Source organism: Mobula hypostoma, chromosome 19 (genome assembly GCF_963921235.1).
Source record: "Mobula hypostoma chromosome 19, sMobHyp1.1, whole genome shotgun sequence".
Taxonomy (NCBI): domain Eukaryota; kingdom Metazoa; phylum Chordata; class Chondrichthyes; order Myliobatiformes; family Myliobatidae; genus Mobula; species Mobula hypostoma.
In genome coordinates this window covers 39,093,741-39,110,465 of record NC_086115.1, presented here as the reverse complement: position 1 = coordinate 39,110,465, position 16,725 = coordinate 39,093,741, and the positions used below count along the sequence as shown (strand labels likewise).

General features: G+C 38.7%; 1 protein-coding gene across 7 annotated transcripts in view; it reads left to right on the top strand.

Annotated features, from left to right (window-relative positions):
* blnk (B cell linker) overlaps positions 1-15,170 on the top strand; it is a 205,634-nt gene extending 190,464 nt beyond the window's left edge. For 6 of the 7 annotated variants that reach the window (XM_063071741.1, XM_063071745.1, XM_063071742.1 and 3 more), the window contains 5 exons: positions 428-465; positions 10,220-10,284; positions 11,519-11,602; positions 11,682-11,837; positions 14,938-15,169. In XM_063071741.1, the coding sequence (XP_062927811.1) occupies positions 428-465; positions 10,220-10,284; positions 11,519-11,602; positions 11,682-11,837; positions 14,938-15,057 (463 nt within the window). In that variant the 3' untranslated portion in view covers positions 15,058-15,169. Of the gene's footprint in view, positions 1-427; positions 466-10,219; positions 10,285-11,518; positions 11,603-11,681; positions 11,838-14,937 lie in introns of all 7 variants that reach the window. The other variant, XM_063071740.1, reaches the window with a different exon arrangement.
* Positions 15,171-16,725: the final 1,555 nt, after the last annotated feature.

Genomic DNA, 16,725 nt, shown 5'->3' with positions numbered 1-16,725 from the left:
GTGAAGGAGGGTGATAGGTGACTTGATAGAGATATATAAGATGATAAGAAGCACTGATCAAGTAGATAGCCAGAGACTTTTTTCTCCCAAGGTGGAAATGGCTAAAATAATGAGGCATAATTATAATCTGATTGGAGGAAAGTACAGGGAGAAGGTCAAAGGTATAGTTTTATAGAGAGTGGTGGTGCATGGAATGCCCTGCTAGGGGTGGCGGTAGAGGTGGGTACATTAGGGGCATTTAAAAACTCTTACAGAGGCACATGCATGATAGAAAAATGGAGGGCTATGTAGCAAGGTTAGACTGATCTTAGAGTAGTTTAAAAGGTCTCCACAACATCATGGGTCGAAGGGCCTGTACTGTGCTGTAATATTCAATGTTCTGTGTTCTGAAAGACCATTGGTACTAATATTCACTTTCTCTTTGCAGACCACCTGTTTTGAGGTTACCACCTTCAAACCATCAAAGTAAGTTTTGAAGTAAACCTTAATGCAATAGTATAGTTGTTTGCACAGTATACCTTCAAAATACTAAAGGGAAAATGTTTGTCAGTGAAATTGATGCAATTTTAATGGAAAATAATTAAATATTAACTCTAATAGGGAAACACAATATCAGCAATATATTTGGTTTGTATGATATAACTAAGAGCAGAAGCCATGGACTTGTAGATATTGCAAGATGGTCCAGAATTTTCCATCCCCTCAACATCAAAAGTGTGAAACTCAACTCATCTTGTCATGAGGACAAGACCACGAGAGGCAGCATCTCCATTACATAACTTTCAAAAATGGAAGGATCCAATATGCCTGAGCAAAGGTTTGTAGCCAGAAATGCCAGGTGATTGGTCCATCTCAGCCTCCTTCTAAGGTCCTCACCAAAAAAAGTCTTCACATAATTTAGTTGAAAAGACTCTATGACATTGCTTACAGCTGGCCCATCATGCCACACTAGCTGTAAAGCTCCAAAATCGGCCATGGCTACAGTGCAGCTTACAGTACTAGTGTTTACCCAATAACTTGGTAGAACCCCTTTTGCAAAGTATAACTCAGGATTTATCAGAGTATATGCCACCTGCTGAGATAAATAGAGCTCAAACAGCAACTTAAGAAGCTGAACACTTTCTACAACACGGGTTCCCAACCTTTTTTATGCCATGGACTCCTATCATTAACCAAGGGGTCCGTTGACCCCAGATCAGGAACCCTTGATCTAGGATAACTTACTCTACTGGCACACTATCCACCTTCTTGGGTATTTAACCCCTCCACAACCATGATCTGTTGGTGGTAAAGTATGCCATCCTCTGTCAATCAGAAGAGGTTTTCACCAATACCTGCCAAACGAGAGGTAACAATATGACCCTAGAACAGGCACATGGAAACATTACTTACCTGCAAGTTTCCATTCAGTCATTAACCTGTCTGACATAGAAATATTAATAGTTACTGGGCCAAAGTGCTAGAAGTCAGAGCAAGCAATATTGTTGTAGGATATTTACCTCAATCCAAACTTTGTAAGTGATACCTACAATTCATGAATAAGTAACTTAGGAGCTATTTATAGAGTCTGAGTAGTAAACATTCACTTGCACTTGGCATAATTTCTCTGATTTTTAACATTATTGCTTACTTTCTAGCTTCACAATTTGCTTTTTAAAACGGCAGGTTATTTTATGATATTGATTCAATAGTTTGCCATTTGAAATTTTGATAATTTCAAAATAATTGACAACCACTGATTTTTTTAAAGAAAGAGAGAACTTTATTATTCAAGAGCGGGCCATAAATGTACCTACATTTTTTAAAAATTTCAAGTTTAGATTGCAACTGTGGACTCATTGGTCAACAGAGGGTGCCAAAGTGCTAGGAAATGTGTGTGTGGGAAACGGGAGAATGAATAAGTCCTATCTTCATTGCACATTTTTATTCTATCCTAAATCTCTGAATCTGCGATAAGCAGTAGCTAAAGGGACAATAATAACCGTTTCAATTGGTCCCTACGATTTGAGGAATTAGAAGCGATTCCACCAACTGTAGATAGAAAGAAGGTTGGAAAATCCTGACATTGGCATCTAAATCTCAAAATAGTTTACAGCAAAGATCCTCATGAGGGTGTGAATGATGCAGTTAGTCTACTTGAAAGGGGCACTAGGGTGTAGCAACGCAGGTAAAAATAAAAGCTATGGTGCACAGACAGTTGCAGAGATATAGAACCAGGTAAGGAATTCTGAATAAGGAAAAAATTGCTGCCTTTATTGTACCCATGGATAGGTACCTGGTGAGCCACAGGTACAAATAGCCACGTGAGATATAATGTTACAATGGTAACAGAGATCTGGTTTTAAAATAGAGGTTATTTTGGTTACTTAATATTCCTGGATATAAATTCAACAAAGATAAGGAAGAAACAAATGGTGGACACTTTTCCAAATGAAGGATCTCAATCCAAAATGTCAACTGTCCATTTCCTTCTTCAGATGCTGCCTTGACTCACTGAGTTCCTTCAGCAGTTTTGTTTAATCACAAAGTGGAGGTGTGTGACTTTACAGATCAAGAAAGCTTTGTAGTTACAGAGAGAGAGGATGTATTTTAAGTGTAAACGATTAAATTTATGTGGTTAGATTTAAGAAAGAAATTGAGATTCACTTGATTGAGACTAATTGATCAAAGTTACAGGGAAGGAGTCACCCCATAGTTGCAAGAAGCGAGTAGCTGGGTGACCGTCAGCAGGAAAAGAAACAGGCAGTTAGAGCAGAGCACCCCTGTGGCCATTCCCTTCAAAAGCAAGTATACCACTTTGGATACTTTTGTGGGGGATGACCTGCTGGGGGAATGCCATAGCGACCGGGTTACAGGCACCAAGCATGGGTCCGTGGTGCAGAAGGGAAAGAGAGAGAGAAGGGAGCAGTGGTGATAGGGGATTCGATAGTGAGGGGAACAGATAGCAGGTTCTGTGGACGCGAATGGGACGCCCGGATTGTATGTTGCTTCCCAGGTGCTAGGGTCAGGAATGTCTCAGACCGTGTCCACAACATTTTGGAGAGGGACTGGGAGCAGCCAGATGTCTTGGTACATATTGGTACCAATGACATAGGAAGGAAAGCAATGAGGTCCTGAAAAGAGAGTTTAGAGAGCTAGGTAGAAAGCTGAGAAGCAGGACGTCCCGGATAGTAATTTCTGGATTGCTGCCTGTGCCTCGTGTCAGTGAGGGTAGAAACAGGATGATTTGGCAGATTAATGTGTGGCTGAGAAACTGGTGCAGGGGGCAGGGATTCAGGTTCTTGGATCATTGGGATCTCTTCTGGGGGAGGTATGACCTGTTCAAAAGTGACGGGTTGCACCTGAACCCGAGGGGGACCAATATTCTTGTGGGCACGTTTGTTAGAGCTGTTGGGGAGGGTTTAAACTAACTTGGTAGGGGGGTTGGAACCGGAGTGAAGGGACTCAGGAAAGGACGGGTGGTAAAAAAGTAAAGATAGCATGCAGTCATATTGTCAGGAAGGGCAGGCAGGTGATGGGACTTATTTGTAGCCAACAGGCTGAGTATCAAATCATTAGGGATGCAGAGTCAGAAAGGACAGCAAACACGGTATTCAAGGTGTTGTATCTAAGTGCGCGTAATATAAGAAATAAGATGGATGATCTTGTTGCAATATTACAGATTGCCAGGTATGATGTTGTGGCCATCACAGAATTGTAGCTGAAGGATGGTTGCAGGTGGGAACTGAATGTCCAAGGTTACACATTATATCAGAGGGATAGGAAGGTAGACAAAGGGGGTGGTGAGGGTCTATTGGTAAAGAATGGCATCAAATCAGTAGAAAGATATGACATAGGATCAGTAGGTATTGAATCCTTGTGGGTTGAGGTAAGAAACTGCAAGCAAGGGTAAAAGGACGTTGATGGCAGTTATATACAGGCCTCCCAACAGTGGCTGGGAGGTGGACCACAGGTTACAAAGGAAATATAAAAGGTGAGTCAAAAGGACAATGTTATGGTAGTCATGGGAGATTTTAACATGCAGGTCGATTGGGAAAATCAAGTTGGTAATGGACCTCAAGAGAGTGAGTTAGTTGAATGCCTAAGAAATAGCTTTTTAGAGCAGTTTGTCATTGAGCCTACTAGGGAATCAGCTATGCTGGATTGGGTGTTATGTAATGAACCAGAGGCAATTAGGGAGCTTAAGGTAAAATAACTCTTCGTAACTAGTGATCACAATATGATTGTGTTCAACTTGAAATTTGATAGGGAGAAAGTGAAGTCTGATGTAGCAGTATTTCAGTGGAGTAAGGGAAATTACAGTGGTATGAGAGAGGAGCTGACCGAAGTAAACTGGAAGGAGCTGCTGGCAGGGATGTCAACAGAGCAGCAATGGCGTGTGTTTCTGGGAGAAATGAGGAAGGTGCAGGACATGTGTATTCCAAAAATGAAGAAATACTCAAATGGTAAAATAGTAGGGAAGATAGAGGATTGGGAAGTTTTAAAAAATCCTACAGAGAGAACTAAAAAAAAATTGGCAGGAAAAAGATAAAATATGAAAGCAAGCTAGCAAATAATATCAAATTCAATAGTAAAAGTTTTTTCAAGTTAAAAATAAAAGACAAATGAGAGTGGGTATAGGACCACTAGAAAATGAGGCAGGAGAAATAATAATGGGGGACAAAGAGATGATTGATGAACTAAATGAGTATTTTGCATCAGTCTTCACTGTGGAAGACACTAGCAGTATGCCTGATGTTGTGTGTGAAGGAAGAGAAGTGGGTGCAGTTACTGTTGCAAGAGAGAAGGTGCTCAAAAAGCTGAAAGACCTAAAGGTGCATAAGTCACCCAGACCAGAGGAACTGCACCCTAGGGTTCTAAAAGAGGTAGCGTTAGAGATTGTGGCGGCATTAGAAATGATCTTTCAAAAACCATTGGACTCCAGGATGGTGCCAGAGGACTGGAAAATTGCAAATGTTACTCCACTCTTTAAGGAAAAAGGAAGGCAGCAGAAAGGAAATTATCGACCAGTTAGCCTGACCCCAGTGGTTGGGAAGATGTTGGAGTCAATTGTTAAGGATGAGGTGATGGGAATACTTGGTGACACAGGAGAAGATAGTACAAAATCAGCATAGTTTACTTCATGGAAAAAACTGTCTGACAAACGTGTTGGAATTCTTTGAGCAGATTACAAGTAGGATAAAGGGGATGCAGTTGATGTTGTATATTTGGACTTTCAGAAGGCCTTTGACAAGGTGCCACACATGAGGCTGCTTACCAAGTTAACAACCCATGGTATTACAGTAAAGTAACTGGCACGGTTAGAGCATTAGCTGATTGGTAGGAGGCAGCTAGTGGGAATAAAAGGATCCTTTTCTGGTTGGCTGCCAGTGACTAGTGGTGTTCCGCAGGGGTCGGTGTTGGGACCACTCCTTTTTATGCTGTATATAAATGATTTAGATGATGGAATAGATGGCTTTGTTGCCAAGTTTACAAATGATACGAAGATTGGTGGAGGGGCAGGTAGTGTTGAGGAAACAGATAGGATGCAGAAGGGCTTAGACAGATTAGGAGAGTGGTCAAGAAAGTGGCAAATGAAATACAATGTTGGAAAATGCTTGGTCATGCACTCTGGTAGTGGAAATAAATGTGCAGACTATATTTTAAGCGGGGAGAAAATCCAGGAATCTGAGATGCAGAGGGACTTGGGAGTCCTTGTGCAGAACACCCTGAAGGTTAACTTGCAGGTTGAATCCATGGTGAGGAAGGCAAATGTCATGTTAGCGTTCATTTCAAGAGGTCTAGAATATAAGAGCAAGCAAGTGCTGCTGAGGCTTTATAAGGCACTGGTGAGGCCTCCCCTTGAGTATTGTGAACAGTTTTGGGCCCCTCGTCTTAGGAAAGATGTGCTGGCATTGGAGAGGGTCCAGAGGAGGTTCACAAGGATGATTCCAGGAATGAAAGGGTTATTATACGAGGAACTGTACTCGCTGGAATTCAGAAGGATGAGGGGAGATCTCATTGAAACCTTTCAAATGTTGAAAGGCCTAGACAGAGTAGATGTGGATTGGATGTCTCCCATGGTGGTAGAGTCTAGGACAAAAGGGCATAGCCTCAGGATAGAGGGGCACCCTTTCTAAACAGAGAAGTGGAGAAATTTCTTTAGCCAAAGGGTGGTGAATTTGTGGAACTTGTTGCCACATGCAGCCGTGGAGGCCAGGTCTTTGGGCGTATTTAAGGCAGATATTGATAGGTTCTTGATTGGACATGGCATCAAAGGTTACGGGGAGAAGACCGGGAACTGGGGTTGAGGAAGAGATAAGAAAAAAGGCTCAGCCATGATTGAATCGCGGAGCAGACTCAGTGGGCCAGATGGCTTAATACTGTTCCTATGTCTTATGGGCTTATGTTTTCTCTGGCAGTGGTCTACGGACTGCCAACAAGTGAGAAAGGTGTAATGGAGCAAATTTAGAAAGCAATTACTGCCAAGGTGACAATGTCCTTTGAGGGTGGATAAGGCAAAAAAAAGTTAATGTCAAAAAATGACAATTTAGTTCTGCATAAAAAGGAAAGAAGAATATGGGAAGCATGTGAGTGAAATTAAAGGAAAAGTTAGCAAATTGAAGAGGCAAGATGAGAAAAAAACAAGGGGGTAAAATCAAAGAATATCCAAATAAATATTTACATCTACAGAAAGAGAACAACTAAGTGTTGGCCTATTAGGGTACAAAATGGTGACCTATATGTGGAGGTAGAAGATGTGAATTAGGTTCAAAGTTAATATTTTGCAGCTACCATTGTAGACAAGAAGCATTATTCCCATAATGTAGATAAGGAAAAAGTTCATGAGGAATTGGATGTGATAAAATTATTAAAAGAGAAAGTAGCAATTTTGAAAGTGGAAACATCGGTAGGCTTGGATGAAATATACCCTAGGATACTTGGGAAAAAAAAACATGGGAGAAAATCTTAGATTAAGAGTATCATTTTTGAACTCCCTCTGGCTACAGGAGTGGTGCAGGAACATTGAATGTACAATTTAGGCAATCTTTTGTTTAAAAAATGAAGCAGAAGGAAATCAAGTAATTATAAATCATTTGGTGTAACTTTTGTGGTGGACTCGATAATTATAATTTGTTCAATGTGAGGCATGGCTTCATTTGAAAACGCAACATACACATGGACAGTCAAAATGGGTGTGTTATGGAACAGGCTTGTCTCACTGGCTTAATAGAACTTTTTGTGGAGGTAACCAGAAGAATAGATGAGGGCTGTGATTTTTGTTGTGCTGTACATGGCTATCAGCAAGGCTTGGCAATGTCCTGCATGCCAGGGTGGATTAGCTGGAATTGATTTCACTAGCACCAATCCCAACTAATCTATGGGTGAGTGGCAAATTGGATCAAAAATTTACTCAGTCACAGGTTGTTACAGGGTTCTACAAGTACTTGGTTCCTTGCATTTTGTTGTGCATAATAATAATCTTGATTTAAATGTAGGGAATATTGTAAAGAACTTTGCAGATGACCAAAAAATTGGCCATGTAATTGACAAGAGCAAAATTTTTCTTTTTCAAAATGATATTGATTGTCTGATCAATTGGGCAGAGAAGTGCAAAAAGAATTTTGTATGCGGGGGGAGTGCAACAAGAGAAAAACAGTGAGGAATATTGAGAAACACAGAACATAGAACGGTTTTCTATCGTATTTCCACAGATCTTTAATGCTAGTGGATCAAATAGATAAAAGAAATGGAACTGCATGCAGATTGCTTCACTTGTTAGCCCAGACATAACATATAAAGGCAAGGTAGTTATGCTAGAATTGCAACACTTGCTAGACAACAGCATTTAGTTTTGGTCACTACATTACAGAAGATATATGATTGCAATAGAAGGAATACAGAGGAAGTACAAGGATGTTACCAGCACTGGAAGATTTCTACACTGAGGAAAGATTGAACAAAGTTGAAATTGTTTTCGCTGGTACAGAGAAGACTGAGTGGAGAATTAATTTATGTGTATCAAATTATAAGAGGCTTAAACAGAATAAATAGGAAGGCCATCTTTCCTTGTGAAGTGCCAAAAACAGGAAGCTGAGTTTTTTGGGTACTAGTGAAAGGAACAGAGGTGAGATGAGAAAAAGTATTTTTAACTACAGAGTTAAAAAGTATTTTCCCAATCTGGAGTCTGCAGAATCCTCGGTTAATGGTAAGGCTCCATGGCATTAAGAAAAAGGTTGGGATCTCTGAACTAGAAGGTGCTAGTGGGTCTGGAACTCACTAGCTGTGAGTTGCGGTAGAAACCCCCACCACTTTGAAATAGTGCCTGGACATGTACTTGTAGAGCTGTAACCTGCAACCAGAAGATACTAGTAGAATGGTTGTTATTCTTGCTTAGCAGACATATGGGTGACCTCCTGTGTCATTAACTTCCTATGATTCCAACTTGCAAAAACTCAGTAGGGTGGTGGTAATGGGGATGTTGAACTACCTTAATATAGATTGGGACCATAATGGGAAAGAGTTTTTGAACTGTTCAGAACATTGTAGAACAGGTTGTTTCTAATTCAATGAGGAATATGGTGAGCTTGGTCCTAGTTGAAATGGATCAAGAAGAAGCAGTAGAGGACAGCTATTGTGGCATCATTGGAGTTTGATTAGTGAAAGTGGGGGGGGGGGAATAAACACATTTAATTAAAATTTAAAGAGTGGAATGTGAAATTTGAATCAAAGAGGAGACTGTTCAGTTATGATCAGTTGCATTCCTTTATGAAGGAATGAAAGGTAGAATTTCCCAGATAAGAATAGAGAAAAGATGAAGCAAAAAGAAAGGTTAATGATACAAATGTCAACTGAGTATAGAAAATCAGGGGGGTGTAAGATCAGAATAGAGCAAAAAGGGAAGATGAGAGTAGATGTGCAGTGAATTTAAGAGAGAATCCAAAAGTCTTCTATTGACATAAAAGCAGGAAGTGTGTAGTGGGGCCAGTTAGGGACAACTAGGAGGTGCATAAAGAGGGGTAGAGATATTAAGTATGTTCTTTAGCATTTAACTTTACTACAAAGATGCAATTATGAAAATCACAGCTAAATAAGAGATTAAGATACCAGACTTGATCATTTAAAATTGTACAGGCAAGGTTCTGAACAGACTGTACATAAAGTAGATCGGTCATCTGCTGTGTAAATACAATGCATCCCAGGTTGATGAGGGAAATTAGGCTATCAATCTTACAATCCCACTTGCATACAGGAAATGGTCCATTAGATTAGAGGATTTGAAATGTTTAAAAAGATACAAGGACGAACCCAGCACCATAGACTAATCAGTCTTTTTCAATGGTAAGGAAACTGCTAGACACAATAATATGCAACAAAATGAACTTTTATTTGGACAAGCAAATCATGCTTACCTGATTTATATTTTAGAAAAGATAATAAGGATGAACAAAGAAACACAATTAATGTAGTGTCCATGGATGGCTTACAATATTTGATAAAATGTGGTAAATAAGCTAGTGAACAAAAATGAAGATCAAAAGAATAAAAAGGACCAGTAGCAGCATAAATAAATGGCTTTTAGAAGTGAGAAAAAGTGTATAGTGGTTAACAGTTGTTTCCCAAGCCAGTGGAAGGAGGGCATTAAAAAGAAAGAAAAAATAGGTTCAGCTGTGGTTGTATTATCCTATCCAATTAAGAGGAATGCACCTTAGGAAGCTAGAGAGGTTATAAAAATGATTTATTAAAATAGTACAAGGGATGAGGAATTTCTGATACAGGATTACATTGGAGTTCTTTTCCTTGAAACAGAGAGGGTTTGGAGAAGACTTTGCAAGGACATGGAATTCATAACTTAAAAGGACAGTTGAATTAAATTCAGTAATAGTTTTCAAAAATGAATTAAGTAAGTGCTTGAAGCAAAATAAAACCAACAATGGAGAAGGAAAAAGGGAATGAGGCCAACTGGATTGCATCAAGCCAGAATGACCTTCATGTGCCAAATGGCCTCGTTTGGAGCTAAAATGATAGTATAATGAAATTAAAGCAGACAGCTAGGAATGTCTTATTTGGTCTGAATCAACAAACAACGCCCAATTTTTCAACATAAAGCTTTTAACAGGAAGTCATGTGTCTGTCTCAGTAGAATAGAGATAATACTTGAAAACATTAATTGGAATTACTTTTGTGGGAAGCAATTAAATTTTGACTGGTGATTACTTTCTAATTGTGATTAATTTAGATATTCCAGAAACTGCTACCAGACATAATGAACGCCATCACAGTTCTCGTACAAGTTTGGAGCAGGTAAAGCTTTCATAAATCAATGTGCATTTAATCACTTTCATAAGATATAAAAATCAATGGTATTCTGATCAGCAGGTCAGATTTACACAGCGATTTCCAAGACAACCACTAATTTCTTTCATAACACTAATCATAGATTTGTCTCCAGGTATAATGCTTAAAAGATTGCCTGCTACTAAACAAAATCTTTTCTGTAGTTAAAATTCCACTTATTACACGATTATATGCGGTCTACCTCTTTCAAATTTCCACCCTCATCGCAAGTGATCTTCAAGTAACTCAGAGCCACGTTTCAGATCTCATATTGTACCAACAATGAAATTTACTGCAAAACATTCTCTTTACTGCTCCACCATAGAAACCTTCAGATATTTGTCTTTGTCATCTTCAATCTTAAATTACTTCAGCACTCTTCCCTCCATTCTCCATAAACTCCAACTTGTTTAAATTTCTGCAACAGCTACCTGTCCTGCATCAAGATGCATTTCTTCTTCACTTCTGAACTCATCCCCAAAACTACTATGGAATCTACATCCATCTGTGCTTCATCATTTTCCTTATGTTCTTTTGATACTATGCTTTTACTGGGATATTCCCCCTGCCCCATTTCAACTTTAAAATAATCTCAGCTTCTCTAAAACCTGGAATGGGCAGATTGCAAGTGACGGTTATACAAGCTCAACTTGTCTCTACTGGAGTTAAGAAAAGTGAGAGATGATTTGAGAGGTCATTACAGATGAATGAAGAGAGGATGTTTCTTGGTGATGTATTGAGATTTAGGGATCACTTATAAACGTTAACCCATTTAAATTGGAGATGGTGCTTTCTTTTATCTCTGCACTGAAAACCATAAATGTTCTTTGGAACACTTCTTGTAATGAAAATGGAAACAAACTGGCTATTTTTAGGGAAAAGAGTCAAGAGGATGAAAGATCACCATGGGTAGACAGGATGGCACCATTGACATTACTGATAGACTATCCCGGGTCTTAGTAATTTATCAGGCCAGGCTTGAGGACTTGTATAGCTTACTTCTAATTTGAATGTTTGTATGTGCTCTTTTCATAAAAATGTCTTAAAAATAATCCTCAGTAAAATCAACTTATGCACAAAATAATGGAAACCTGTAATATCTTCTATGTGTAGTATTTAAAGTTTATCACTGTTACCAAAAATGTTGTCGACACCGAATAATATTAGAATGTTTGATATTTAAATTTTTATTCATTTGAAGGATCCTAGTGTAGATGGCAAAGCATGGTATGCAAATCACTGTGACCGAAAAACTGCGGAAGAGACTTTACAGAAATTCAATAAGGTACAAGAGTACATTTCGAATGCATGTTTTACATTACTTCAGATTTTGTAGCTAAAAGCACTTTTTTCATCCAAAATAGGATGGATCGTACCTGATAAGAAAAAGTTCTGGCCAGGACACACGGCAGCCATATACATTAGTTGTATTATATAAAAGAAGGGTCTACAATATTCCTGTGCGTTATATTGAAGCAACGAAAGAATATGCATTAGGCAAGGAGAAGACTGGTGAAGAGGTAAGTGATTTACCTTTCTTGCTTCTCATTACCCAAGAATAATTAGTGCAATTAATTGATTTTTTTAGAACTTAATTGTAACCAAGAACAGGTTAAAATAAATAAATAACTGCAAATGAATGATGATGTAACTGGGTTAAAAATCTACACAAAATGACATGAAGGTTGGTGGTATTGTGGATAGCGTAGGAGGTCGTTGCAGGTTACAATGGGATAGAGACAGGATGCACAGCTGGACAGAGAAGTGGCAGATGGAGTTCAGTCCAGGAAAATGGGAAGAGATGCACTTTAGAAGATCAGACTTGAAAAGGTTAATGCTAGATTCTTACAATGTGCTGGAGGAGCTCAGCAGGTCAGGCAGCATCTATGGACGGGAATAAACAGTTGACGTTTCGTGCCAAGACCCTTCATCAGGACTCCTGATGAAATGTCTCAGCCCAAAATGTTGACTGTTTATTTCCATTCATAGATGCAGCCTGACCTGCTGAGTTCCTCCAGCATATTGTATGTATTTCTCTAGATTTCCAGCATGTACCTCTTGTGTCTGTGGCAGGATTCTTAGCAGTGTGGAGGAACAGAGGGATTACGTGGCCCATGTCTGCAGATCCCTCAAAGTTGCCACGCAAGGTGAAAGTATGGTTAAGAGTGTATTTTGTGGTGTAGACCTTCATTGGTCATGCAATTGCAGCTCTATAAAACTCTGGCTGGAGTATTGTGTTCAGTTCTGGACACTCCAATATTGGAAGGATGTGGAAGCTTTAGAGAAGGCACAGAGGAGGTATACTAGGATGCTGTTGGATTAGAGAACATGTTTTACGCTGAAGGGTTGAACAACCTAGGGATTTCCCCTTTGGAGCAAAGATAGATGAGAGCAGATGAGCGGCAACTTGATAGGGGTGTACAAGAATTGAGGCCAAGATAAAGTGGACAGTCAGTATCATTTACCCAGGGCAGTAATGGCCAATACCAGAGGACTTCCATTTAAGATGAGTGGAGGAAAACGTAGGGGAAACGTGAAAAGTGGTTTTCATACACACAGAGAGTGGTAGGTGCCTGGAATACATTGATTGGGTTGGTGGTAGAGGCTGAAATAATGGGGATATAGAAAAGACTCTTAGATGAGCAGATGGATGTAAGAAAAATGGAGGGTTATGGGTTATAAAGGAGGGGAGGGGTAGATTGATCATAAAGTAGATGCTATGCTGCACTGTTCTTTTGTAAAAGTGCTCAGTATTTTCTAGTACGTACTTGTCATGGTTATCAACAATTTTTAGATTTTCAGATGGTAACACCTTTGTTAATGTAGATTAATTAGGGTGAAAAAGCATGGGGTAAAATTCAAATATGATGGGTTTAGCAGCAAATCATCTTTATGTCTATGTAAGCACTACACTCAGCTTTCAGCCTATCTGTGGTTCATAACCCACCTATAATCTCTCTGCTGATTCTCAAACCTCCCTTCTCCAAAGTCATTGAACAAACTGTTTCCTTCTAAGTTCATAGTCATCATTCATGGAATTTGCTGTTGAATTCTTCTCCGAGTTCCATCACTGCCACAGTACCAAAGTGTTTCTCACCAAATTCACTGATGACATTCCTATGTGATAGTAACACAGAACATCTTTCCATCCTCATTCCTTTAAGACTGAGCTGCAGCCTTTGGTGTGGTTCACCATACCATGTTCATTTGATAGCTTTCTGCTTTTGTCCATCATTTTGGGCCTATAATCACTAGGTTTCTTCCTGATTTATGCAAATATTGTTAGAGATGTCTCTGATAGCCATGAAGGAGTGTAAAAGGATGTTATCTTTTATGTTGTCAAAGCATCTCTCTCTGCCTATCTCCAATTTCTCATCTGTATGTAATCCCTCAGCAAGATCCAAAAACTTTATGACCTAAGACCCTTCCTCAGGACAAATCTCAGGCCCAAAACATCAACTGTACTCTGTTCCATGGATGCTGCCTGGCCTGCTGAGTTCCTCCAGCATTCTGTGTGTGTTGCTCGGATTTCCAGCATTTGCAGATTTTCTCTTGTCCGTATTTATTGACTTAATTTGCCTCTTGGCAGCAGTCTAACTCTGAACCAATTGTTTAACAACCTCACTATAAGCTTTGGGAATTCCCATGCCCTCATATTTCCAATTCTATCATCAGAATCCATTGTTGTCACGGCTTACCCAGGGTTAAAATCCTTATCCACACATCTAGCATCTCTCAAATTCAGATTAAACAAAGCATTTCAAACTCCCTCTTGCTGTTCTCTTCAAAAATTGAAAACCATTCAAAAATCTGCTCTGCGTCTTAAATTTTTATCAAGATTGTTCATCTTTAGCTCCTGTGCTTGTTATCCTACATTAGTATCTGGCTAAGCACTGCTTCAATTACAAAACTTATTTTAAAGCCTTCCTTGAGCTCAGTATTTTCCATGTGCCCAAACTTGCTCAGCCTTGCAGTCCCCTAACATACTCTAACTCTGGCTGCCCAAATATTAGAGATGCTATCATTCCATAAACAGCATACATGTCTTCAATTGCCAAGTTCCGTAAGTACCTTCCTGGTCATCTTGCATTAGGCCTTGTTTTCCTCCCTGGAGTTTCCTTTAGACACTAAGGTTCATGTTTTTGGTCATCTACCTCAATATCTCACAAATGAACTCATTAATAAAAGGGGAAATAAGTTTGAAAATAAATACAAAGAACTTCTATACAGTATTTAAACTAAGTATGTTCTAGGTAAGACGTTAGAACCAAAATCTATTAGATAGACACAGAACACACATCCAAAATGCTGGAGGATTCATACAATCAATAGATCCAGAATTGGGTCATGTATTAGAGATTCTGAAAAGAAAATGGCACACTCCCAGCTTAGTTTCCCTCTTTGGGCATTCAATCTCCACCTCTTCTGAAATTTCTTATTAAAATCTTCTTCCATCAAGCTGGTGTTTGTACCTTTCAATTACATTTCTGTATGTTTTATTTTTAGCGTGTCATGTGGAATGTTTTGACATTTTGGGTAACAAATGTTCATTATTTATGCTATAGTTACTCGTAAAAGAGGATTATGATGGGCTAACAATGTTTGTTTCTATTCATTTAGCGGTTCAACAGTGTTGCTGATATAATTGAAAACCATCAAAAGAATCCTTTGGTCCTCATTGACAGCCAAAATAACACCAAAGATTCCACCAAATTGAAGTATCCAGTCAAAGACTCGTGAAGTCCATTTACCGAACAGTATTTATATAGTTTCCATTTTATATCATTTTCAACCACAGACAATATGAATAAAACAAAGCATTTAAATTTACATCAATTAATTTTGTTATGGTTACTGTACATTATTCATAATTTATTGGTTTATGCACAGAACAATCTTATCATTTACCTAATTTATGCTCGTAATGAATAGTTTTTCAATTTAAACACATTATTGAAGTCATTCTACAGTAACAAAGATCCACTATCCAGATGACAAAAAAAACTTTTTTCAACTCTAATAATGTGCCGTTTTAATACTGGTGTTCAACAGTAATTAGTACACTTTGCACAATCCAATTCGTAACCATAAAGGTATTTTGATCTAACAATTCAAATATTCTTAATTATTGTTAAAATAGGATGAAACCCCACAGTTTGAGAGAGGGAAACTAAAATCAGATGTATTAGTATTGCACTGTCGTAAGGGGAATTACAGAGGCATGAGAGAGGAGCTGGAAGTTGATTGGAAGGGAACACCACAGGGATGATGGCAGAATAGCAATTACAGGAGTTTCTGTGAACAATTTGGAAGTTGCAGGATAGTTACGTCCCAAAGTTGTTGTTTTCTAAAGTGAGAATGAGGCAACTGTGGCTAACAAGGGAAGTTAAGGACAGCATAAAAGCAAAAGAGAGGGCATATAATATAGCAAACATTACTGGGAAGTTAGAGGATTCTGAAGGTTTTTTTTAGAAAAAACAGAAGGCAACTAAAAAGGAGAGAATAGTGAGAGAAGGCAATAAAGAGAGAAAATATGAAGAAAAGCAAGCCAGTAATATAAAAGAGGATACCAGAGGTTTACCAGCTACAGTTGATTCCAGTTAATTGGGACACATCAGGACCTGCATATTTTGGCCAAATTAGCCAATGTTTCATGAAACTATTTCAAAAAAATATAAAAAAGACAAACTATCATTTAACTCAGTAACAAATTATGTATTTAAATGAAATACAGAACAATACTCCTATACTACTATAAAACTGTGTATTAATTCCAAATAGTTATCAATGGAGAAATTTTTCCAGTGTGCACGACTCGGTTCTTTTCACTGTAAATAAAATCAGCATAGACACCTAGTGCAGTTAATGGACTGCCTTCATACAGTGCTGTCAACAATTGCATCTGCCAAATCTTCATTTTCATTGTAGCATTCATGATAAATGTCAATACCTTCAAATTCTTCATAGTCCTTAACTTGTTGAAGTAGTGAAATCATTTCATTTTCACTCATGGCCATTTCTGGCATTTTCAAGCCTGAATGCTGGAAACCTCAGTGAGCAAAGAGTTTTAAATTACCTTACTACTTATTCATCACCAACTTATAGTGACAAAAATCACTGCTTGGTGCAGTGTCTAATGGCCACACAAGTGCACACAACTGATGCTAGTTAGAAACTGTTCAGCAATAGTCTCCTGTCCCAATTAAATGGCATAGTGTCCCACATAAATGAAGGGAATCTTGGCTATTTTTTCTTGATGAATTTTGTTTTTTTTTAAGAGTTGTCCCAAGTAGGTGGCAGCACCGATTAACCAATGGCCCAATGAACTGAAATCCACTGTGTATAAAAAGTAAAAGAGAGGTGAGAGTGGAGATCAGATTCTTGTAAAAAGACACTGAAGAGGTAGCA